Source organism: Protomyctophum parallelum (assembly GCF_964188405.1).
Source record: "Protomyctophum parallelum genome assembly, chromosome: 18".
In the NCBI taxonomy this organism is placed as follows: domain Eukaryota; kingdom Metazoa; phylum Chordata; class Actinopteri; order Myctophiformes; family Myctophidae; genus Protomyctophum; species Protomyctophum parallelum.
Window position 1 is genome coordinate 40,027,294 of NC_139716.1, and position 25,776 is coordinate 40,053,069.

The 25,776-nt window shown below is 43.8% G+C and overlaps 3 protein-coding genes across 3 annotated transcripts in view; 2 read left to right on the plus strand and 1 right to left on the minus strand.

The window, feature by feature from the left end:
- The first annotated feature begins 1,883 nt into the window (after nucleotides 1-1,883).
- On the plus strand, nucleotides 1,884-6,278 carry LOC310876140 (uncharacterized protein). The gene is made up of 4 exons (XM_083789585.1): nucleotides 1,884-1,999; nucleotides 2,524-2,664; nucleotides 3,106-3,267; nucleotides 4,847-6,278. The coding sequence occupies exons 2-4, from the start codon at nucleotides 2,544-2,546 to the stop codon at nucleotides 5,896-5,898; spliced, it is 1,335 nt and encodes a 444-aa protein (XP_083645711.1). The 5' UTR covers nucleotides 1,884-1,999; nucleotides 2,524-2,543; the 3' UTR covers nucleotides 5,899-6,278.
- A 1,273-nt stretch (nucleotides 6,279-7,551) lies between these two features.
- On the plus strand, nucleotides 7,552-15,032 carry LOC310876141 (uncharacterized protein; the record flags this gene model as incomplete). Its single annotated transcript, XM_083789586.1, has 7 exons — nucleotides 7,552-7,640; nucleotides 8,674-8,719; nucleotides 9,740-9,860; nucleotides 10,852-11,060; nucleotides 12,049-12,124; nucleotides 13,136-13,300; nucleotides 13,826-15,032. The coding sequence occupies 7 exons, from the start codon at nucleotides 7,552-7,554 to the stop codon at nucleotides 14,878-14,880; spliced, it is 1,761 nt and encodes a 586-aa protein (XP_083645712.1). The 3' UTR covers nucleotides 14,881-15,032.
- Nucleotides 15,033-15,724: 692 nt separating this feature from the next.
- mtm1 (myotubularin 1) overlaps nucleotides 15,725-25,776 on the minus strand; it is a 28,875-nt gene continuing 18,823 nt past the window's right edge. The window contains exons 15-16 of the mRNA XM_083788854.1: nucleotides 24,303-24,479; nucleotides 15,725-21,810 (exon numbers count right to left, since the gene is read on the minus strand). Coding sequence (XP_083644980.1) covers nucleotides 21,622-21,810; nucleotides 24,303-24,479 — 366 coding nt within the window. The 3' untranslated portion in view covers nucleotides 15,725-21,621. The remainder of the gene's footprint in view (nucleotides 21,811-24,302; nucleotides 24,480-25,776) is intronic.

Genomic DNA, 25,776 nt, shown 5'->3' on the forward strand with positions numbered 1-25,776 from the left:
AGTTTTACTGGTGTTAAGTTTAGGTATAGGGTTAGGTTTAGGCATAGTTTTAAATGAGGTTATGGTTAGGAATAAGGTTAGGTTTAACCGTTTAAGCATAATTTACTTAGTTTACTTTAGGAATACCAGGCCGCGCAATTCCGCTGGCTGTACGCCCAGGGCGAGTTGGTAAAGGGGCAGGTCGTTTGGTATTCATTAGTTTTACTTAAAGGACCACTTCACCACTTTTCAACCTATCTTCATATAATAGGTCCTCACTAATAATCATTTTTTTCTACTCAGTCTGTGTCTCATAGGAGGGCTGTGGGCAGTTTAGAAACCGTCTTCCAGTGACATCATCAATAGGCAGATTATTTTTTAAACAAGATTTTTTTTACAAAAAAAGATTTTCATTATTGTGATGGCTTCCATTTTCGCATTGCAACTTTTCAGGACTAGAAAGCTTGCAGTTCTTATTAGCTTGTGTTCCCCATCGATGATGTCACTGGAAGACGGTTTCTGACCTGCCCACAGCCCTCCTATGAGACACAGACCGAGTAGAAAGAAATTGCGCCATTTTTTCAAGATTATTAGTGAGGAGTGAGGACCTATTATATGAAGATAGGTTGAAAAGTGGTGAAGTGGTCCTTTAAGTAATAACTGTGCGTTCTTCATCCACCACGAATAATAACAATGATTAATAATGATGTGTAAAGAGAACGGTCACATGCACCATAACTTGAATGGCCTACAGGATGTTCCTGAGGGTAAATAAGTGTAAATAAAGTCTATTGTGTAAACGCGGTATACAGCCCCATGGCATGAACACACACTATAGGTGATGGACATAAGGGGTGGTGTGGTTGGATAAGACTCACTCAACCTCTTCAGACTCCACCTTAGCCCGTAGCCGTTTATTATCAGTGGCGTGCCCGTCCGTGCACAGACATTTAGAGGGGCAGGTGCTCAAGTGAAAAAAGGGCACCTTGTGCTTGTAATTGTAAAATTGTAGTGTGTGGACCATGCGGTGACATTGATCAAATCTTGATAACAAAAACGCTTCTATACTATATTATTTAGGCCCCCACAATCTAAAGCTATGTTTCTATGTCAGTGGTTCTTCGATTAAAGAAAAATAGCAGACTTACAAGCTCGTAGCGCGCCACTCGGTGGCGCGCTATGAGCTTGTAGATCTGCTATTTTTCAATAGCTAAAGCACCAAAATGGGTTCCCGCCCCAAAATGCGCTGCACAAGGTGCCCTATTTTTTCACTTGAGCACCTGCCCCTCTAAATGTCTGTGCACGCCACTGAATGGACGGTGTGACAGACAAGAACAAGTCTTTGGTACAGATATTGATGACCCCCTGCATGCACAAGGACGCTAACGGGACCTTCCCTAAAACATCTCAATCAATCAATCAATTATGTGCTCTCTCTTTGGAAGCACATTATTTAGCGCCATCTTCTGGCGAAACCAAGAACAACAAGGGGAGTTGGAAAACGCATGCTCAAACCAAACCAAATGGAAGTGTGCACTCACTGTGCAGGGCGAGTGGCAATAATAAGGACCTCGTTTCAAAAATGGGGAGAATGACCATTTGTCCATAATATGGACAAATGGACATATTATATGGACTCCATATAATAGATGTCTATGGAAAACGCCACAGCACGATCAGACATGGTTGTCTGTTGTCTCCCCTGGCAACAGAAAGTGTCCAATCCCAGCGCGACCATCCCTCCAGACTATATGGGCTGTAAACGGCTAGTGATTGGCGTAAAATGGTACTGCAAGACTCTATACTCTCTAAATCCATTGGGTGAAATCATATCACTGGACCGGAAGACAGTGTGCGCTTTGTAAACTTGTGTCGCTGTTGTTTGACAGACTACACGATAACTCTATGACTACACTACATTGTTAAATAAAGTAAAAACATATCTGAGAACTGAATTGACCGTTTATCTACCACGGGAATATAATGGCATACATAAGAGAAATACAGTAAGAAATACTGAGTGAGTAGCCTAATCCTGCAAATCTTCAAAACATGGACGTGATTGTTGTGACAATTTGCAACTGATCTCTTCAACCGTACAATCCCGAAGACTAGATTACAGATCATAACGCTAATGAATAAATTGCATCGATTGCAAATTTGCAATTTATTGTTTTCATTTTAGACAGACGGCATGAAAGCAGTGGTTTTGTTGATATTCCATCTACCCGTTGAACAGCAGGTGTCGTGGTTCTGCAGATTAATGTATTAACAGTAGGCTACAAATAATTAACAATGAGTGTAAATTCAGTTTGAGGAATGGTTATGCCATTTCCGCTAAATAATGAATATATAAGTAATTTCTTTGTATATTCCAGTTATTTGTCGTATAGCCTATGCCTGTGCATTTTATTATTACCAAGCAAACAGAAATGTATTATTGATATGTTGTGCCATGCCAAAAAACTATTACATCGTTAATCGCAATTATTTGATTTATCACAATTGAATTAATTCGTCAACTTAAATGTGTAATGGTGACAGGCGTAGAGCTACGCTCACAGATGGCATCATGGGTACCTCTGAAGGAGCTGAGGGTCTCCTTGGTGGACTTCATGAAGCCTCCTGGAGGCCTGCCAGGAGCCCTGAAGGAGGAGGAGGAGGACTGGGAGGAGGCGCTACGGGGTAATTATGGCTGTGGTGATGTTTACTTTCACTCAGAGCCATAGAGTAAGTCAACTCCGTTCACTTCATGGGGCCAGTCCAATGGCGGGTCCCATTCTGACCTGAGATCAGATTCATACGAGGTTTCCGCCGGGGACACACTGGTCTGATGAACCCATTCTGACCTGAGATCAGATTCTAAAAATGTCAGTCGCTCTTCGATTTTTCAAAAATAGCAGACCTACAAGCTCATATCGCGCCACTCGGTGGCGCGATATGAGCTTGTAGATCTGCTATTTTTCAATAGATGAAGCATAACATGATGCTAACACCAAAATGGGTGCCCGGTCAGAATGGGTTAATGGCGGCTCTTCTACATAGACTTCTATTGGTGAATAGGGACATTGGAGGTTTAACGTAATGCATTGGAGTCTAAAGAATGTACCGGTATCTCTCTACAAGGCATAGGTCTGAAACAGCTGTCCGTGGGCCTGGTGGACTGCATGAATGAGGCAGAACGGCGTACTTCGGACGTGGAAGTGGAAACGCGGGAGCAGAGCAGTGGATCGGAATGGGACGGTGGCTCTGGGGCAGAGGAGGACAGCCTGCATGGACACAGGCCAGGTCAAGAGAATTTACCCATTTAAACCCTCTGTGTCAATCATTGTAACCACTTCAACCACTCAACCACCCTACGCTCTCCAGCTCTTTACGATGGTGAACTGAAAATAAATGTTCGGGTCTGAATACCTTTTTTTTTGTCAAGAGCTGAAGAGTGAGACTGAACAACTATTCCATAGCAAGGACTGTGGAGGATTATGGAGCTTTCACTTTTCAACCAAACATTTGTTCTTTCTTTTCTTTAAAATGTTTTCAAAAAAAGCTTTCATCACTTTCACCTGGCATCCCTAATTCGGGCATGTCATTTACGGGCACTGGTAGAGTGTGGTAGAGTATGTTGATAAAATATAACTGGTGGTTGTATTTCGTCTCCCTGTTCTTCTGTTGAGACCATAGACTGTAAAAAATATGGACAAAGCGTTCCCCGGGTCTAACATGGACGTAAAATGAAGCCTGTAATTCTATGGTAATTCCTGATATAAATCGCCATATTTCTAGATCCGTTTTGGCCCAGCTGGCCATTGGCTGGCTCCGTTTTGGCCCAGCTGGCCATTGGCTGGCCCAGACACGAGGCGGGACTTCCCCCCTTCTTCTCCGTTGGTTTTTATTTTGACTCGAGTGGGAGGGGAATCCCGATCATAGACTGTAACGGTAGCCACGCCCCTCAGAACATACGTGACTTTATGGTCATTTATTTAATTAATGGGACCATAATTTTCCAAAAAGAATATTATGACATTAGAAATGAGACTTTAAACTAGTGACTGGAAGCAGAAAGTATTCATGACCATGTTTATTAAGGTGATACAGTCTAGGTGAAGTTGGGCCCAAATACATGGACTTCTATGGGGCTATGGGTTTTTCTGGGTCCAATGACAGCGCCACAACAGGCCATTATATGAACTTTCAGGAGTTTCAGGCTTCACAAAATATCTGTCTGACTGCCCCCCTGGTTGAGACATTTAGATCGTGTCAAAGGTCATGTCTCACCTATAGACTCAGGATCTGACATAAATGTTTCCCTGACGGTCAAGATAAAATGTATCTCCTGAGCAAGCATTCAGGCTCTATTAGCTCAATGTTAAAAAAATGTCAGCACTTGTCTTGAGCAGGAAACTGGGTTAGAATCCAGGGTAGAAGAGGAAAGTTACATAGTGCTGCTCAAAGAGGTTATATTAATCTTCACAATTCGTAGTCATCATCACCCAACATTCCCTACTCATACATCACATAATAGACTAACCACAGAACCACCACTACTATTTTTATTGACATTTTTGTATTATGAAAATTACATTAGATTATAACCAACTTATAACCACATCTTTTTCTTAAACCATTAAAACCGGGAAAGGATCCATGTCATTCTAGATTTTGGTGTTTGCTATTCAAAAATGGCAGATATGCAAGCTCACAGCGTGTCACTTTGTGCCAAGCTTGTACTGTAGATCTGGTATTTTTGAACATTTTTGAAAGATCTCTTTAAGTGTGAGAACTACAGATTTAGTCGGCTTCAGGTCTTGAATCTGAAACATTTACCTCGAACTCTCTCTCTTTCTTTCTCTCTCTCTTATACATTTAGGTTCTGGACCCCAGTGTAAAGTAACCAAGAAGAAGAAGAAGAACCGCGAGAGGTCTCACCGATGCGTCCAGTGCGACAAGAGTTTCTTCAGGTCGCAGGACCTGAAACAGCACGGAGTCACGCACCAGGCCGAGAGACCCTACAGCTGCGAGGAGTGTGGCAAGAGCTTCGCCAGAAAGATCAGCGTGAGGCAACACCAGCTGACACACACCACCAGAGAGAAGCCGTACCAGTGCGACCAGTGCGGCAAGAAATGCGCCCGCGAACACGAACTCAAGGTCCACCAGCTGAGCCACTCGGACGCGAGGCCGTACGCGTGCGACAGCTGCGAGATGCGCTTCAAACAACCGGGGAAGCTGAAGCAGCACCTCCGGGTGCACACCGGGGAGAAACCCTACGAGTGCAAGCAGTGTGGCAAGCGCTTCTCTTTTGGTGAGAGCCTCGAGGTCCACCGGCACACCCACACCGGGGAGAAACCCTTCCAATGCATGCTGTGCCCCAAGAGCTTCGGCGACAGGAGCAACCTGAGGACGCACCAGAGCGTGCACACGGGAGAGAAGCGTTTCAGCTGCAGCTTCTGCAAGAAAGAGTTCAGGCTCCTGCAGCACATGCGGAACCACGAGCTCGTCCACACTAGGGCCAAACCCCACCAGTGCGACGAGTGTGGGCGGACGTTCGCCGTGGCGAAGTCCTTGGAAAATCACAAGGCGAATCACGAGCAGCCAGCGATCGGCGGGAAGGAGACTCCGTATCTGTGCCGTGAGTGTGGGAAATACTTCAGTTCGCGTTCCGCGCTGGACAAGCACCAGGTCGTCCACTCGGGAGAGAAGCCGTACAAGTGCGACACCTGCGGGAAGCGGTTCAACGACAAGAGCAACCTCACCAAACACGTGAGGATTCACACGGGGGAGAAGCCGTTTAAGTGCGAAGACTGCGGAAGAGCTTTCAGGCTTCGCCATTACCTGAGCTATCACAGGCGGACCCATAAGAAAGACAGCTTGTCACGTTCAGTCTCTGAAAGTGTGGAAGCTGAGGGGAAAAAAGTGTCATAATTGCACACCACACGCTGGCACGGTCATAACATTTTAGTTGACGAATATTTGTCATGCTGCAGGTCTGGGCATCTTTCTGGTGATTTGTGAGGCCAGTGTCAGTCAAATGTGCGAAATGCCAAAGTAGAAGAAGAGATCCTGGGCAATCAGGAAGTGCAGCCACCACCACACTGGCTTCACTCTAGGCAGCAGTGGACCCGCGATGGAGTTGTTTTCATCATGTAAAGAACAGGGAATTATAACCTTCCAAATACCGGATTCTGTCTCAGAAAAAAGAGTAATAAGCGTGCGTGCACGTCTGATCCGTATGTATAATATACAGTGCCCCTCAAAAGTAATTACATATATAATATATGTAATTATTTTTGAGGGGTGGTAGCCCTCATATACAGGTTTAATGTTTGTTTTTTAGTTCAATGTTTGTTTTAAAAACACCATTGACAATGAAGGGAAAATTTACGTCATCTTGTCCCTAACACAAACATTAAATGCCATTAACAATAAAGAGAATTTAATGTTTGTTTTGTCACCGTTTGTTTTAAATCACCATTACATCACTCAACATGAGTTGGACTTTAATATATTAGCGCCCCTCACTTCACACGGGTGTGATTTTTAACATGATCATGGCAAAGATTCACAGAATGTCACTGCACTGAGAGACATGCATCTGCTGTGCTGTATACTCCCACTCGGAGTCTCCATGTCAGTAAAAATCATAAATATATTTTTTCATATTTCCTTACCTTTTTTTTTTAAGTAGTCACAGAATATTTATCTCCCCTACGATCGCACCCCCGACAAGTTGATAATCACGCTCTCTCAGCAGCGTCGACTCCATCTTGCGCATGATTTGGCCATTCGTCTCCTCGTTAGACCCCTGTAGACTGAGCGTCTTGTGGGCCAGTTGTTGTTGGTTGTGTATCATTTTTGTTGTACTGTACTGGTGTTAAGGGCTTGTACAGTATTTCAAGTATTTGTATGGGCCTCGACCCCGGAAGGTCAGTAGGGTAACTACTAATTTGGCCAGTCTGGGCCAAATTCCACAAAAATGTCCAGGCCGAAATGTTTGTCTCAGTCCAGCCCTGGCAACAGGGTGATGCTGTGCACATGGATGTGGTACAGTATGTCAAAATCATGTCCACAGGCATTCTCTGCTGATGCTGCCATCAACTTTAGCTTACGGGATTTAGCTTCCTCTGCCACTTTTAACCCATTCTGACCCGGGCACCCATTTTGGTGTTGGCATCATGTTATGCTTTAGCTATTGAAAAATAGCAGATCTACAAGCTCATATCGCGCCACCGAGTGGCGCGATACGAGCTTGTAGGTCTGCTATTTTTGAAAAATCGAAGAGCGACTGACATTTTTAGAATCTGATCTCAGGTCAGAATGGGTTCATCAGACCAGTGTGTGTCCGGCGGAAACCTCGTATGAATCTGATCTCAGGTCAGAATGGGTCAATTCAACCCTTTCCCTTGACCATGGCCAGACACATCTCTTCGTGCGTTGCTCTGCCTCCTCTTGAGCCTTTGCGGAGGATGGAGATTTTCCGGTGGAGCTCCATCTTCTCCATCGCCTCAGCCGGAGTGTAGTTCTGGTTATCCAGTATGGTGCTGCAGTGTGGCCCGCTCCTGTGTTAAGAGACTCAAGATGTGGACCAGCGACCTTCAGCTCTTCAGCCAGTCTGGGGGCCATGACCAACCCCGGCAGGGCCCGTCTGAGGACCTTACAACCGATCAGTAGTAGCGATGGGCGGTTTGTACAAAGGGCAGGGACTTAATCAACACGAACTTGGGCGGATATTCGATTTTTCGACTATTTCGCCATTTATACTATATATATATATATATATATATATATACTACCCGTTCAAATATATGCACACCAACTGATGTACAGTGTGGGTAATGTGATTTAATAAATCATATTATTGATGCATGTATTTTGACCAACTCAGTGGCCTTGTGGTTAGAGTGTCCGCCCTGTGACTGAGAGGTCGGGGTTCAATCCCCGGCCGGGTCATACCAAAGACTCTTAAAAATGGGACCCAGTGCCTCCCTGCTTGACACTCAGCATCAAGGGTTGGATTGGGGGTAAGTAAGTCCCTGCGACATACTAGCGTCATGTCCAGGGGGTGTACTTGTACATCAAGCTGCCTCACGCTACAGAAACAGGAGATAGGCTCCTGCCCCTATGGGCCTCATGGCTCGGCAAGACTACTTATGTATTTTGAGGTGTAATCAGCTCTGTTCTCAGAGGCACCTGCCCGTCGAGCAAGTAGGACAGGAAGGGTACAATTCTTAGGAAATTGGGTGTGGGTTGCCTTGACGCTTCGGAAATATAGGCCCCTTCCACTGATTTTGCTAGCAAATCACAATGTCAAGTCACCCCTGTGATCATGTGTAAGTAATTTGGAGGGGATTTGATTTATCCCCAAAAAGCATGTTTTTGCAACAAACGTTACATTACATGGGGCGCGTTCGGAAATAGCGCACTGAGCGCACTGTGCAATGCAAACTAATAGGCGAGTGCGCTCTCGGTGTGCATTTCCGAACGCACCCATGGAGTTCCATCTGGAGTTTATCCTTCAAGGATCCGAATGTTCCCTCAGCAATGTGCATTTTTGCTCCATCTATGTCAACTGGGCCTTATCCACCCACACTATGCTTTTTTTTCTCCAATTCAGACAGGAATACAGGATCCTCTTCTTCAAATGTGTCTGCTCCCTGCATAAGGGTGTATGTATCAGCAACGTAATTCCTCTTTCTTCAGTTATCGTTTCTTCGGGGGAAAACTCTTGAAGAGCATGGCTCTCAAGGTCTGGTCTACTACACACAGTCAGTCACACACTGACACTGCTCTCCAAACACTGCTGCCTTGATAGTTGATACCAATTATTAAATTACCAAAACGGACCCATGGCGTGCGGCACAGCGGCCGCTTCTCGGCAGTGCCTTAATTGTCTCCCCTGGCAACAGAAAGTGTCCAATCCCAGCGCGACCATGGACCATCCCTCCAGACTATTATGGGCTGTAAACGGCTATAGTGATTGGCCTAATGTGGTACTGCAAGGCCCGCCTCGGACTCTATACTCTCTAAATCCATTGGGTGAAATCATGGCCGTCAATCACTGGACCCGGAAGACAGTGTGCGCTTTGCTCTATGGCGAGGCGCTTTGTAAACTTGTGTCGCTGTTGTTTGATAAGACTACATTGTTAAATAAAGTAAAAACATATCTGAGAACTGAATTGACCGTCTATGTACCACGGGAATATATAGCATACAAAAGAGAAATGCCAAGTAAGACATACTGAGTGAGTAATCCTGCAAATCTGCAAAACATGTCATGGACGTGATTGTGTTGAAAAGGGCGAATTGGCATTAAGTGCTTATTATATAATTATAAATAACAATGCAACGGTCTCTTCAACGTACGGTACATTCCCGACGACTAGACTACAGATCATAACGCTACATACATCGATTGCAATTTATTGTTTTCATTTATTAAGACAGACGGGATGAAAACAGTAAGGTTTTGTTGATATTCCACCTACCCTTTGAACAGCAGGTGTCGTGGTTCCGCAGATGAATTTATTAACAGTACAATAATTACAAATGAGTGTAAATTCAGTTTGAGGAATGGTTACGCAATTTCCGCTAAACAATTAATATATCAGTAATTACTTTGTATATTCCAGTTATTTGTCGTATATGCCCTGTGCATTTTATTATTACCAAGCAAACAGATGTATCTCTTTATTGATATGTTCCAATGTGCCGTGCCATGCCAAAAAACAAAACAAAAATATAACACTTAAATGTGTAATGGTGACAGATGGCATCATGGGTACCTCTGAAGGAGCTGAGGGTCTCCTTGGTGGACTTCATGAAGCCTCCTGGAGGCCTGCCAGGAGCCCTGAAGGAGGAGGAGGAGGACTGGGAGGAGGCGCTACGGGGTAATTATGGCTGTGGTGATGTTTACTTTCAGTCAGAGCCATAGAGTAAGATAGCCCCTCTCGGGACCCTACTTAGCTTTTCTGAAATTTTGATGAGTTTTATGTTGGGTCCCTGGTCAGAACTATATTTTCGTATGGAAATTCCAGAACGCGGAAGTAATCATTCTCTCTAAAATAGAAGCTGCGCCATGTGACGGCATTTTTTTGCCTTTGTTATTCTGAATTCGGTAACTTTAAGTACCTATACATCCCGCTGCGAATATCTCCTGTGGCGCGGAAGCCGTTAAGTATTTTTAATCTTTGTTTGACCGATGTGGTCGCTTTATTTCTTCTTGTTTGTTTACCGTTTATTGTACCGCCTCCCGGTGTGCGGTTGGCTTGTGCCTCTGATCTCTGATCTGATCTGCTGTGTCATAGCTATAGCGCCACTAGCTAGCCAGATAGGCGGTACAATGCGGTGTCAATAAACAAGGAAGGAAGAGAAGAATCCAAGCTTCCAAATCGGGCAAACATATATTAAAAATACAACGGCTTCCGCGCCACAGGAGATATTCGCAGCGGGATGTATGGGTACTTATACTTTACATATTCAGAAAACCTCACACTGAAATATGTCGTCACCGAGCGCGGAGAGGCGCTAAACATGTTGTTTATGTTTAAGAATGGCTGTGTACCAGGTGGCATGGTAGTAGTGCAACAGGACCCAATGCTATCTGGGTCGTCAAAATGTCAGAAACTTCAGTAGCATTTGGGTTCTGCTTGGAGGGCTAAGAGTAAGACAGAGTTACGACAACTCCGTTCACTTCACAGGGCCAGTCCAATGGCTCTTCTACATAGCATTACATTTAGATTTGTATTATCGTGAGAACGATGGCTTCCATTATCGCATTGCAACTTTTTCAGGAATAGAAAAGACTGCCGTTTCTATTAGCTTGGATTCCCCATCGATGATGTCACTGGTGGACAGGTTTCCCTCCTATATGACACACAGACAGACCGAGTAGTCCCAGCGCCGCCGCCAGCGTCAAGGATGAACTGGAGTCACCGGTGAGATCCCCACAGACTCACGGGAGCAACGGCGGCATCCAGATAGTGTCCGTGAGCACGGTCTCACCAGGCTGGGGGGGCGAGCTGGAGCTTCAGCTCGAGTCGGACCAGGGAGGGCCAGAGCAGGACGCAGACGTGGAGGACAGCCGCTTGGTAAATGTCCTTGCCTATACACAGGCCTGCCAGACACAAAAACACAATGGGCACAACCGCCATTTTGGAAACAACTTTTCCCCTTCCCTGACTTTCTTCACAGGTGATACCTGCCCGCCGATACTAATGAAGGCCGTGTTGTTCCGTTCGGGTCAAAGAGAGTCAGGGTTCTGCTCAGTGGCGTGCACAGACATTTAGAGGGGCAGGTGCTGAAGTGAAAAAAAGGGCACCTTGTGCAGCGCATTTTGGGCCGGGAACCCATTTTGGTGCTTTAGCTATTGAAAAATAGCAGATCTACAAGCTCATAGCGCGCCACCGAGTGGCGCGCTACGAGCTTGTAGGTCTGCTATTTTACTTTAATCGAAGAACCACTGACAGAAACATAGCTTTAGATTGTGGGGGGCCTAAATAATATAGTAGAAGCGTTTTTTTTATCAAGATTTGATCAATGTCACCATGGTCCACACACTACAAATTAAGGGGGAAAAGAGAAAACTTTTGTTTTTTTTAAGAGCAAAAATTCCAAAAGGGCAGGGGGTGCTCTAGCACCCCCTAGTGTCTATCTGTGCACGCCACTGGTTCTGCTACTGTGCGTGTTGGCTCACTGGAAACTACCTCCAGTGAAACTAATACACCAGTGGGTCTCTAAGTGTCTTTGAGTGGGTTCCAAATGGCCCTGTATGGGTGTCGTGTGTAACTCTGAGAGCTTACAAATGGAACCAAATGGATCCTTGGGGGTCCTTGAAATTAAAAGGTTTGTGAACAACTGCACACTAAATGGCACAGAGCCTTAATTAGTATCATCGGTAAAACACCTGTGAAGGAAGTAGGGAAGCGTTATTCTGTGACTCCTGCCCGTGGTCCCCTAAAATAATATGTGGAAATATTTTCCAATGGGGGCGTCCGCGCAGCCGAATACATAATCAAATTGAGGATCCATAACAAACATTGTTTAAAAACTCTTGTTTGTCGTCTTAACCTCTCACAGGAGCGTAGCGCCACACAGCACACGCATGTGGAACCGGGAGGCAGGGTGACATCAGAGAGCCTCACAGCACCTCCAGGTGAGGCAGTTGATTCATACTGTGTGTCTGTACTGACTTAATCTGAGTTCCCAGAAGTTTTATTTTTCGCCACTAGGCGGGCGAGAAAGACTTCTGGGGAAAAAGGACCGTATCCCTGTGAGGGAAGTACGTTGCGCTCAGAATCTGAGCGGACACTCCCCTTTCCGGTCTGAAGCACTGTGCATACCATGAAAATAGTCCGAAGGGAGTCCAATTCCAAATTGAATTGTAGCAGGCCACCACCGCTCAAGGAGCAATTGTTTCCCTTCCGTCTTATTTAGATGTAGCGCCCACTCCATGTGGAACCCGCCCCTGTCTTTTGATTCGCATTTCATTTGAAACGCAACGCACTGGGCCACGCCCCTGCTGCACAGGATCTGAGGCCAATTTTCCTAGACTAGTACTGACTATACATGTTTACACTCGTGTGCTACATATCATCAGTGCGGGAAAACTGTCCAAAACTGTCTCTTTTCAGGACTTGGTTCTATGGAATTTGGGGAGTTCATAATTTAAGAAGAGAGAGACGCTGATAAACGGCTAAAAGACACACATCCCAGACCCACTACGCTGGGTCCTGGATCAAAAAAGTTAAAACGGTATATATTGTAACGTTTAGCACGCTGAGCTGCAGTCAAACCCTGATCTCCAACTCAGTAGACAAGGCAGGCAACAAGCCGCGCCAAGAGAGCTAGCTCTTGTTGATTTTGTCGATTAAAACCACGACAGAAAATGTTTGTCGACTAACTTACAAACTTACAAAACTAAGCTACGAATCGATGATTAAAAGTATAATGACTAAAATGACTATACTTTTTTTTCTGCTTTTGCCAACTGTTTTTAACTTGTACGGTGACCTTGAGTGCCCTGAAAGGCGCCTTATAAATAAAGAATATATATTGACAATTTCGTCAACAAATAAAAAGCAGACTAAAATGTTCTAAAAGTCAAGTCATTTTAGGTTTGGTTGTGCTCTGGTAGGTGAGGTTCTGTATTTGCTTTTTCTACCAGAGGAGTTGTACCTTTGCGATTCTCGGATGTTCGATTTGGGCGCAAACGCAGAGCGGCGTACTTCGGACGACGACGTGGAAGTGGAAACGCGGGAGCAGAGCAGTGGATCGGAATGGGACGGTGGCTCTGGGGCAGAGGAGGACAGCCTGCATGGAGACAGGCCAGGTCAAGAGAATTTACCCATTTAAACCCTCTGTGTTATTCATTGTAACCACTTCAACCAACCCCGTCTCTCCAGCTCTTTACGATGTTCGGGTCTGAATACCATTTTCTTTTTTTGTCAAAAGCTGGAGAGAGTGAGAGACCAATCTCACTGAACAACAATTCTATAGCAAGAATTGTGGATTGTGGAGCTTTCACTTTTTAACCACCAAACATTAGTTATTTATTTTCTTTCTTTTACAGAAAAGATATAATTTTCCTTTCGTCACTTTCACCTGGCAAGGCTGGCATCCCTATAATTCGGGCAAGCATGCAGGCTCTATTACCTCAATGTTAAAAATGTCAGCACTTGAGCAGGAAACTGGGTTAAAATCCGGGTTAGAAGAGGAAAGTTACATAGTGCTGCTCTAAGAGGTTAAGTGTGAGAACTACTGATTTAGAAGGCATTTTGTTGAATCGGCATCAGGTCTTAATGAAACTGAAACATTTACCTCGAACTCTCTCTCTTTCTCTCTCTTATACATTTAGGTTCTGGACCCCAGTGTAAAGTAACCAAGAAGAAGAAGAACCGCGAGAGGTCTTACCGATGCGTCCAGTGCGACAAGAGTTTCTTCACGTCGCAGCACCTGAAGCAGCACGGAGTCACGCACCAGGCCGAGAGACCCTACCACTGCGAGGAGTGTGGCAGGAGCTTCGCCAGAGAGATCAGCGTGAGGCAACACCAGCTGACACACACCACCAGAGAGAAGCTGTACCAGTGCGACCAGTGCGACAAGAAATGCGCCCGCAAACAAGAACTCAAGATCCACCAGCTGAGCCACTCGGACGCGAGGCCGTACGCGTGCGACAGCTGCGAGAGGCGCTTCAAACACCCGGCGAAGCTGAAGCAGCACCTCCGGGTGCACACCGGGGAGAAACCCTACGAGTGCAAGCAGTGTGGCAAGCGCTTCTCTTTGGGTGAGAGCCTCGAGGTCCACCGGCACACCCACACCGGGGAGAAACCCTTCCAATGCATGCTGTGCCCCAAGAGCTTCGGCGACAGGAGCAACCTGAGGACGCACCAGAGCGTGCACACGGGAGAGAAGCGTTTCAGCTGCAGCTTCTGCAAGAAAGAGTTCAGGCTCCTGCAGCACATGCGGAACCACGAGCTCGTCCACACAGGGGCCAAACCCAACCAGTGCGACGAGTGTGGGCGGACGTTCGCCGCGGCGAGGTCCTTGGAAAATCACAAGGCGAAGCATGATCAGCCGGCGATCGGCGAGAAGGAGACTCCGTATCCGTGTCGCGAGTGCGGGAAATACTTCAGTTCGCGTTCCACACTGGACAAGCACCAGGTCGTCCACTCGGGAGAGAAGCCGTACAAGTGCGACACCTGTGGGAAGCGGTTCAACGACAAGAGCAACCTCACCAAACACGTGAGGATTCACACGGGGGAGAAGCCGTTTAAGTGCGAAGACTGCGGAAGAGCTTTCAGGCTTCGCCAACACCTGACCGATCACGGACGGACCCATAAGAAAGACGGCTTGTCACGTTCAGTCTCTGACGGCGTCAGTGTGGAAGCTGAGGGGGAAAAAGCATCATAATGAAAATGTTTGAGAATCACTGACTGATCAGAGGATGGACTGCACAAAGGCTTTTCATCACTGGTATGACTCATTTTATATTGTGGACACAGACAAGTCCAACTTTTCGGACAGACAAGCTGCCTTCTTCAGGGTAGCTACCCTGAAGAAGGCAGTTTGTCTGTCCCCCCTCCCCCTGCCCAATTTGCTTTTTAATAACATGAAACAATGACAAAGCATGGATTTAAAAGATTCAATGGAGGGGCAGATCTAATCCTAGGGGCTGCAACAGAAGCCGTGGTCCACTGGGAGCCTCATCATGGTCGTCGGGACATCTAATAACCCCAAGTCGGGCCGCTCAAATTATATGATAAATATATTATTTAAACAGGCAGGCAAAGTAAGTGACAAATAAACCCTCTTCTATCTTGAATCCTTTTGCCAGCATTCTTGTGAGAACAACAAAGGGTTGTCTGTTGTCTGTTGGATTGTATCATTTATGTTGTTCTGTAAAAGTGGTGGTATTAGGGATAGGGCAGACTGACTGATGATCTGATCCCAATGTAGAGGGAACTACATCAGTCTAAACAGGATGCTATGATGAGGGCATGAATAACGATTTCTGCAGAGCCGTAGAAGAGTCGTGACACGCTTTGATCTCTGCCTTAAGGCCCTATTCATAGTCTGGATTTTCGGTGGTGAGCTGACCACCGCGACCACCGTGAAAAACAGAGAGAAGGGCTGGAGCGGTGGCGGTGGTTTGCTCTTCACCGCGGCTCGTGACGTCATGTTGTAGTTCAGTGGTCACCTAACCACCGAAAATCCAGACTATGTATGAGCCTTTACCTATACTACCTACTTTTTTTTTTACTATTTTGAAAAACATTTTTAAATATTTCAAATAGCTGATCTACAAGCTCACAATGTGTTGATGTAGATCGGCTATGCGAAGTATCCTATTGTTCTGAACATAAGACTAAACACGGGGTAGATAAAGGGACTATGAAGATGCGGCAAATGACATGGATCTATTGACAATAAGCCAATAGAATGTAATTCACCGCCTCTCCATCAAGGGTAACTGCCTATGATTCTGTCTAACTCGGCGGTTTTCAAAACATGTTTATACCATTATAATGAAACAAAAAAGCAAAGGCACAAAAGTTAAGTGAGAAATATTTAAATTAATTTAATCAGTAATATTTACATAACAAAAGCCATTCCAACAGAGTAAAATATAACATGATTGGGAGAAATACATTTTCAAAGCTGTTGGGAACCACTTTTTGGCCAGTATCTTTTATTGAACCAAAAAAAGGTTATTGAAATGCATTTCCACTGTATGTTGTTAAAAAGTAGTTTATGAAAAAAATAACAAATCCCTTTAAACTTAGTGTACCTATATTAAGGTAAGAGTAAATAGAAAAAGGAACCTTTCTCAGATTCCATAGATTCTAGAATCATCACCAAATAGCAAAACATGAATCCGTGTTTAAAGAATAGTGCATCTTTGGTAGAGGTTTGAGTGTTGTCGTAATCTTGTCATGGTGCAACTTCAAATACTGGCAAGATATCTTATGTCAATATAATTCGCTCTGTTGATTAGCAATCTATGATCCAAAATAGTCTCATTGAGTTACAGTACATTGCAAGGTAAATCAGCTCTGTTTTCACACACACTTGCACAAAGGGAATTCTGACAATGTGTAAAATAATTACTAAACATGTTTCAGCATTTCATTGTTTTAAATGACTGATAAATGTATTATTGCCATACTATCGGTCAAGAAGCATAATATCTACTAGATCATACAAAATAGCAAAATTAATGAGGGTGAGATTTGTAGGCCATTTAACACAAACTAAACACCGACCTGCATTTGTAATTTTAAACATTCTCAATATCTACTTTGTTCACGTCTGTTTTGTATGCTAAGTGTGACTTTGACACACTTTTCACAATGTTAACAGATTTGAACCGGAAACGGATAAGGCGGCGTTGCGTCACCTTCATATGCATTCCCAGTTCAAATTGTCTTTGTTCCCCAACCCATACATGTTATTTTTTACCTTTATCATGAATTGAATACCCAGGACCTGAATGGAAACAAGACTGCAAGGACTTTTTTTTCGTGATCCCTTTGTTTGACTGTACCCTGTACTGATTACATTTCTGCCAATAAAGTAATCAATCAATCCGCTGCTGAGCCAATCACATGAAGCTATTGAGAAACTGACCTGGGAAAAGTCACCTCATGGAGAGGGGAAAAAAGAAAGGAAAAATAATAATAATATTGAAGATACCTCACCAATAGTGTAGTTACATTGTGACAAGGTCATTCATTACACAAGCTAAAACTCTACCAAAGAAGGGTGGTGTTTTAAGGATGAAGCTGGGATCGCACTCACATGCCCTTCAATGGATCAGGATACGTCATCTACTATACCATGTGAATCAACGTCATCGTCATCGCTGTCGGGCAGAAACCTAGTAATCTCCACATTTCAATGTAATTAATGGCCTACTTTGAAGTACAGGAGTGTTGCGCGAATGTAGTGAAAATAGCCAACCTACAGTACAACGCGTTGCGAGCTTGTGGAGCTGCTATACAATAGCTAATATTTTAAACGTGAATGTGTTTTCGTAAATATGGAACCAATGAAAAGTATTAACCCCATTCAGGACGGGAACCCCTTTTTTAACCCATTTCGGGCGGGAACCCCTTTTGTTAGCATTATGTTGTAATTTAGCTATTGAAAAATAGCAGATCTACAAGCTCATAGCTCACCACTCAGTGGCGCACTACGAGCTTGTAGGTCTGCTATTTCTTTTAACTGTCAGGATTTAAGACATTTTTTGAATCTGATCTCAGGTCAAAATGCATTAAAGAACCACCATTCTTCCGTGCGTTAGAATCTGATCTCAGGTCAGAATGGGTACATCATAACTACATTGGATCCATTGGAACACAGGTAATTTTTTCCCCTCCTGAATAGTAATGGTTTTGGACATGCAGGGTTTCCACCAGGCAGCGACGATGTTGTGTTATCCCCAAAGAAATGCCCTTATAAGGCAACACAAGTTATAACTCCACTTGAACCAAAAGATATAGCATATATCAACTCAAACCAAAAAACAAACATGTTTTTTTTTTCTCTCAAAACCTTTCATTTTTATAAAACTGTCAAATTGTACACTAAATAAAATTATATTTTACAACAATAGCACTTTAGACAGTAAAATAGGCTTTGCTTGAGGTAATTACATCATTATGGTACTTGTACAAAGTCAAAAATAAAATAGATTTTTGTCTGTTATTTTCCCCTGAAGGAAAAAAAAAAGGGGGGGGGAAAGCACAACCACTCGGCCAACGGAAAGTGTTTTTCTACAATGTCAGTTTACATTTCCTGACTTTTACTGATATTCAAAATAAAAAGGGTCCATGTATAAGATGTGATGTTGATTTTCAGGGGGAGTTTAAAATGATCAGAGTAATGTTTGCGAATGGGAAACTAAACAATAGAGGGAGTTACAGTAGGATTTTGTCGGGCAGAAACTGCTAAATGATTTTGTAAAAATTAACGCTCTACTTGATCATACATACTTGACTAAAGCATCAAAGGTAGCAGATCCAATGTCAATCTGCTACTTTTGAATTTGAATCCTAAAAACAGTTTTGGACATTGTGGACAGATTTCCACCCGAGTGACCCGACAGAGACGATTTGTGGAATAGTTGATAGAAAACCCGCCTGATTTCCAAACTGCTACAAACCCGGCAAAACACGTTTTCCCTAAAATATCTTCATACCAAAAAGAGATGATTTGTCAATTACGGTACATTTCAAGTTTAAAATTGACTGATATTGCTTTTGAAACTGCGTTAATTTTGCCTCGTCAAGCCCTGTTGTTGGGGGAACGTTTCCCAATGATGTCTTCCCGCTAGCCCTTCCTTGTGAAAGTCACAACAACATTACGCTTAACGGTCTGGCAGAACGGCACACATTCCTGGGAAGGCACGTGGAAAAGTGGGTCTTCTGGGAACATCCAGGTTTGTGCACCATGTATGCAGTAAGCATTTAATTGGCTCACAGAACTATTTTCTGTGGATGTGTAAAGTCCCTGGGGACTGCAACTGTGATTAAGGGTATATAAAATAAAATTGAATTGGAAATGTGTGCCATGCCAAAGTGTCTGTACATACCCATTGGAAGGATGGTGTGAAAGTGGGTACCATTCTGTTACAATCCAACACTCAAAAGGCTGAATTATATTTGGTTACGTCTCAATAAATCCTAAAAGCTTGAGTTCCATTTGGTTGTGTGCCGTGTTTGGTGACACACCACCACTCAGCAAAGAATAAATTACCCTGTCTTACACACCGGACTGAAGCCTAGGTTTACATCCCTTTTTTTTTGCCCGCCACTGTTCCAATGCCACAACATGGTTCCACATCACTAACAGTACAGTACACATGACAAGAACCTTCAAATCACATCAGACACGGTTGACTTGTTGGTGTATGTCATGGACACCAGTGCAACCCCTCCACGGACGGAACCATTTAAAACGCGGACTGAGACTGACGTTTTGGATACAAAAATGTCCATCTGAGAAGGTGGAGGATCTTCTCAGATGAACCAAGGCACAAAACTGGACCTGACCTTATCTGACAATGACAGAGCCAGCAAGAATCGAATAATGGCTGACATGTTGGTGGAGAAAGGGGACAAACGAGCGCAAGGAGCACTTTTATGACAGACGTAGCCCGTTGACAGAAACTCGTCCTTTTCATACGGGTATTAATGTTTCAAACCACTTGGGGGTGGAACGGGAGTGCAGCATCGATCACAGCAGGATTAATTTTCAAAAAAAACAGTCACGCGAATTTCAGCCATAGCTGAATCTGTAAATCAGCAAATTATAACACTGGCCAAGAGCAACAAAGAAATGGTGCAATTAGTTTTGTAATAGTTTGTTCGTACATTTAGCAATGGTTTCAGGCATTTAGGTTGGTTGAATACACCAAAGATCTTTTATTATCTTATAATAACGTCAGTTCAATGAACTTCACTGAGCAACACACAACGCACCAGGGACCTGATAATTTTCTCAGACTTTTTTTCAGGACCCCAGCCCAAAGGCTGTGCGATTTGAAATGCTTTTCTATGCAGCTGTATGCGGCAGGTCTGTATCGCGTGCCAAGGAGTAAGGAATAGGATAGCTGAACTGGCTGAATGAGTTAAGATGAGGGCAAGCCCACACGCACGACAAATCTTTTTCAGAGCTAAACATTATGACTGGCGTTCATTTCAGTCTTGGGGTAGAGACACCGAATTTCATTGGTGGGACAGCAGAGTTGGCAGCTTAAACTCTTTAGAGATGATACGTTTCTCAACCTCATTCAATGTCCCCATAGCCTCCCCAGCCACGTAATGTTGCCCTTTTTCCCCCCCACTTAAAGACAGGAGAGTTGTCAGCAAATAGTTCCACCACACTGTTCTGTGATGTGGAGACCAGCTCCACCCAGCATGAAACAGCGTAGCCAAACGCACCATATCTCTCTCACGTGAGTGATTAACTTCTGTTTAACAGAGATGTGAGCAATTACATTATGCGCGCCATCAGAATTTTGCGTTCCAAGTGTGAGAACCAGTTGATGAATCTTGGTGTGGACACACTGGTACACGTAGGGACAGAGAATCATTTGTAGTTTGTTTTGAGAACCGAACAATTTAAATAATGTACTACAGGCCACGGATAGCCTGGGCTGCTTACTTATAATTACAATTACATATCATTATTCTGGGGGTCCTTGACATGAAAATGTTTTGAGAACGACTGACATAGAAACATGGGTTTTTCACTAAACTGTCAGGATATAGAAGGCATTTGTAGAATCGTCCTCAGTTCTAAATGGGTTAACACCAATTTTCTCTTGTGGGTGTCCCTGGTCCAAAATATTTTCAGATAGGGCTGGGGGGGCCATGACAATGTTTGAGAACCACTGCTCTGAACTCTCCCTGGCTGTGCAACGGTGCAGCAGCTATGCTTCAGGAGGGTCAGAAGTGGGGCTTGTAGGCTAGCGTGAGGTTTATATGTGGCGAGCAGCTCCTGAATCCTGCAGGTTATCATAGATGGGAGGATTAGAGCTGCGAGCAGAAGATGGGATGTCTTCATTAAGGCCTTTCTTTAGATGCGATATAATTTATTCTTTCGTTAGGAGGAGCAAAAGTGAGTTCTCTGCATCTGATTGGCTGAGGCGGAGGGAGGAAGCACTCGTTTGTTTGCGTCACGAGATAATCGATTTTGTCTGGCACGGCTCACCCACTCGGACGGCACGCTCGACGTGTGCGGCCGGCCACCGGGCCATTCGCCAGAGCATCGCTCGCGCGGCCAGCGTTGTTGGCACGGCCTGCTGAGGCAGCAAAACCCAAGCGCTTCCCCTTCACTTTCCCCTCCTAGGGAAAAAAAAAAAAACAACAGCTTTGTGGATGAAGACTTGTGTCTGTAGAAAGATTCATGTGGCAAAGGCTGTACTGTGACATATTGCATAATAAAAATGACCATTATAGCTGGTGTTCACAAGCTAACCTATATCGTTATCAAACATTATTACTATTCCTTGTTATCCACAATTATTACTATGTACAAAAGCGCAAGTTTAGTTTTCTTTCCCGTCAGTATATGCGCGTGTGTGTCAGTGAGAAAACGAGTGTGTGTGTGTGTGTGTGTGAGAAGCGTAAACAGAAAGGTGTGCGTTCAGAAGGGGGTCTGCAGGTGCGTGTACTGCTGCGAGGGCGTGGCGGGCGAGGGTGCGTTGGGTACGGAGCTGTTGGACAGGCGAGACGACGGGGTGGAGTCCGACAGCTGGAGCTCCTCCAGCTTCTTCAGGTACTCGTCCCGCAGGGCCAACAGCTCCTTGTAGCGCTGCTCCACCGGACTCTGCTGCTGCACGCACGCACACACACACGCACACGCACGTACACACACACACACACACACACACACACACACACACAGAGCTAGCATGGTAGAATCAAGGTAATACATCAAAAGGTGTTCATTTCGTCAACTAAACTAAGGTATGATGACAACAAATAAAAACACGATGACTAAATATACAAATAAAAATCACACCAGTGTGAACCAAGTGGTGCAACTCTGTATCGTTTGCGTCCAGCAGGTGGCAGCCATGTCACTTCTGTCGTTCCAATTTCACACATGCGCACACCACTCATGCTCATGGTTACAGGTACACACACACGTACACAGGTACACACACAGGTACACAGCTACACGGACATTGCAAGCTGGATGTAGAAGTGGTTTGCACCACTTAAAAACGTGGACAAGAGATCCAGTAGAACAACAAAATAAAAAGAAATGCGTGGCTGTGCGTGACATTGAAGGGATACAGCATCACAATAATTTTAACAACTTTATCCATATATGTTGGGCTATTCAAAAATAGCAGATCTACAAACTCACACACACAAAAAAACAACCAGTCTTGTGATCACGTATGACTGTCAGTCTACAATAGAGTTGGCCAACACTAGCAATAGTTTTAATATTTTCTTATGTTCTCCTTTTACTGAAATGCATTATGTTTTTGTATGCTGTCCTCTCATGCAGGGGCGTATGCACACCTGGTCCTACCTGGGCCTGGTATTTCTAAACTCGGCCCAGCCGAAGAATAGTGGGTGTATTATGTTTTATCAACTGGCTGTGTGAGCAGCGGAGCGGAGACTGTCAAGACACTGTGGGCACGTTCGGAAATACCGTACCGGAGTGCACTTGCGAGGCGGGCCATGTGTGTGTGTAGGCAGATAGGATTTGCTCATTTGGCTGTCAATCAAACAGCCGGGCACGCTAGTTTAGTGAACGCCCACCAATAACAAAACAACACATTGAACAAACACAGCACAAGACAGCGTTAGCAAAGTTAGAGAAAATTGTGGAGAAACATGGAGGAGAATAAACTAAGACCACGGCAAAGAAGAGGGAATGCAGTTACAACAACAAGGACTGGGAAAGTATTTATTTGTGGGTGAAGCCAGTGCAAGACTCAACAAACTTTTGCTGCTGCTCAAAAGGAGGCTATACCTTCACTTTGTGCTGATCATCATATGGAACCAAAACAAGATTCCAACACAGATAAGGTAAACCTCATTCACCGCCACCAGGGGGCGCCAAAAGGCTCAGACCACCGCCACCAAATATCCTTTATTTTATTTTTATTAAAAAAGTTAAAAAACTAATTGATCCAATACTATGTGTGTTTTCTGCTTCCTCATAACGATAGAACTGTGTATAGAGGGTGTTGTATGACAACGTTCCGATACAACATAATCTTTTCCAACATAACTTGTGACTCTTTTGAACTTGAATAACCCAACTCATAATAATTGTATTTATTTTGTTTTATTTTTTGTTATTTATATTGTTTTTGTTATCTGTGCTTAAATTGTTATTTTTGTTTCCTACTGTTCATATTATATGTAAATTATACATGGTTGTTTTTGTATGTCTGTACTCAATTATTATTATTTTTTATATTGTTTAATAATGACGATAACTGTGGGGGGAGGGATGGGGTGAAGGAGAGAATTATGTTCAAACTGTACTACATTGTTGAAACCTACTACCACCAATAAACATATATTTTAAAAAAAGAAGTTAAAAAGGCGTCAAACACGTCGTTGGCAGTCCAGGACATCATGACAAAGAAGTGAAATAAGTCCTTGGCAGTCATTGAGGTTACAGCAGTAACTAGTGTTTATACCACACAGTGCTGTGCTATTCCTGTCTTACCTGCTGTCCTAATAAATATTGGTACTCTAGCTATTGGTGTGTGCGGCCACCTTCTTGTTCATTCAAGATCTCCTCTATACCACACAGTGCAACACGTTGGATCCTTATTGGTTATTAATTCCTTCACACTCGATCTTGGTTGGTTGGTTGGTTGGTGTGTTGTCCAGCTGTATTGGTCGGTGTGTTGTCCAGTTGTATTGGTTGGTGTGTTGTGCAGTTGTATTGGTTGGCTGGTCGGTTGGTTGAATTGTCCAGTAAATAGTTCATTTAAATGCAGTTCTGAGTCTGACACGTCCTTTTTAGGAAATTGAAGGCAAAAATGCATATTAATTAATTAAAAGATTACTATTAATTTAATAAATTAATTTAAAAATTCCGTTCATTCAGTGTGCCCAGGCAGATATGCCCAGGCCAAGGTAATAATTAATTCCTGCTTATGTCACTGCTCTCATGTCTTGCAATGTTTTGTTTAGTGTTCAATGCCCGGGGACTACGGATGGAAAATAGCATATATGCTAAATCCGGTCTATTTACGCTACATAATGTACTGTTCATTAATATGCTCTGTCCCGTCTAAATAAACAAATACATAAACACAGTCACACACGCACACACACACCACCAACCGTTTGTCGTATGCGTGGGTTCCAGCGGATGTAGTAAGTCACCCAGAGCTCTAGGTGGCGCATGCTGGCCACGGGGTAGAGGACGCGGCCAGACTCCGGCGTGTAGAAGGGATTCAGGAAGCTCTCGCTGGTGCTGTTCACCAGAGACCACAACGAGACCGTCTTTGACCTCACCTCCTAGAGAGAGAGATAGAGAGAGAGAGAGAGAGAGAGAGAGAGAGATGAAAAATGTTCGTCGACTACCTTTTTTTCAAAACTAAATGAAAACTGAGCTATGATGACTAAAACTAAGACTAAATATAATGACAATTTTGTCAATCAGGCATCAATTTAGTCGACTAAATAAACTGTAGATTTAGTCAACTAAAATCTTATGATATTTAGTCGACTAAAACCAGACTAACACTAAAACATTCCAGGTGACTAAAATGTGACTAAAACTAAATTAAAACTATTCAAGAGACTATGACTAAAACTAAAATCTAAATATTTGCTGTCAAAATCAACACTGGGTGAATCAGAGAGAAGCATTTTTATGCAGGACTAAAAAGGGCTTCGGATTTGGTGTGCAATGAAATTGAAAACGGAAATTCATTCAAGAGTCATTGTGGTGTTGATTAATTTAATATACTTGTCAATCTCTTAAGCCATTCTGACCGGGCACCCATTTTGGTGTCGGCATCATGTTATGCTTTAGCTATTGAAAAATAGCAGATCTACAAGCTCATATTGCGCCACCGAGTGGCGCGATACGAGCTTGTAGATCTGCTATTTTTGAAAAAATCGAAGACACTTTTAGAATCTGATCTCAGGTCAGAATGGGTTAATAATGAAACTGTCAGGATGTAATAGACATTTTTAGAATCTGATCTCAGGTCAGAATGGGTTAATAATGAAACTGTCAGGATGTAATAGACATTTTTAGAAACTGATCTCAGGTCAGAATGGGTTAACGTTGGGTAGCTTGCTACTCTGCAGGGAGTCCAGAGATCGTCATCTGTTATTCCCTGGACCCTGACAAACAAACCCCTCACAACAACAGCTGATTCACGCGCCAACCTATTTACAAAATGTTGACTGTACTGTATGTGGAGTTAGGAAAACAAGCCCATGGAAGGATTGACCATCTGTTTTTTTTATGTACTGAGAAAATATAAAGATGATTGTGACATTTGTATTGGGGGGGGGGGGGGGGGGGGGGTCTCTCTACTTGGGGGCGGCAGTGGTTCAATGGGTAGAATGGGTTATAACTCCCATTATAAAGTGAAAACTAAATAAAAGATTTTTTAACAAACTATAAAAGTGTATGAAAATAATAAGAGTGTGTGTGTGTGTGTGTGTGTGTAAATGGTAAATGGTAAATGGTGCATTTATATAGCGCCTTTATCCAAGGCGCTTTACAGAGATTGTGCATTACATTCACCCATTCACACACACATTCATACACCGATGGCAGCGGAAACCATGCAAGGCA

Bases quoted from the DNA above. Each gene is read 5' to 3' on its own strand.
- LOC310876140 (XM_083789585.1), top strand. From the start codon at position 2,544: ATGGCATCATGGGTACCTCTGAAGGAGCTGAGGGTCTCCTTGGTGGAC. The intron at 2,665-3,105 runs GTAATTATGGCT...TCTCTCTACAAG, and splicing joins CTGGGAGGAGGCGCTACGGG to GCATAGGTCTGAAACAGCTG. The intron at 3,268-4,846 runs GTCAAGAGAATT...TTATACATTTAG, and splicing joins CCTGCATGGACACAGGCCAG to GTTCTGGACCCCAGTGTAAA.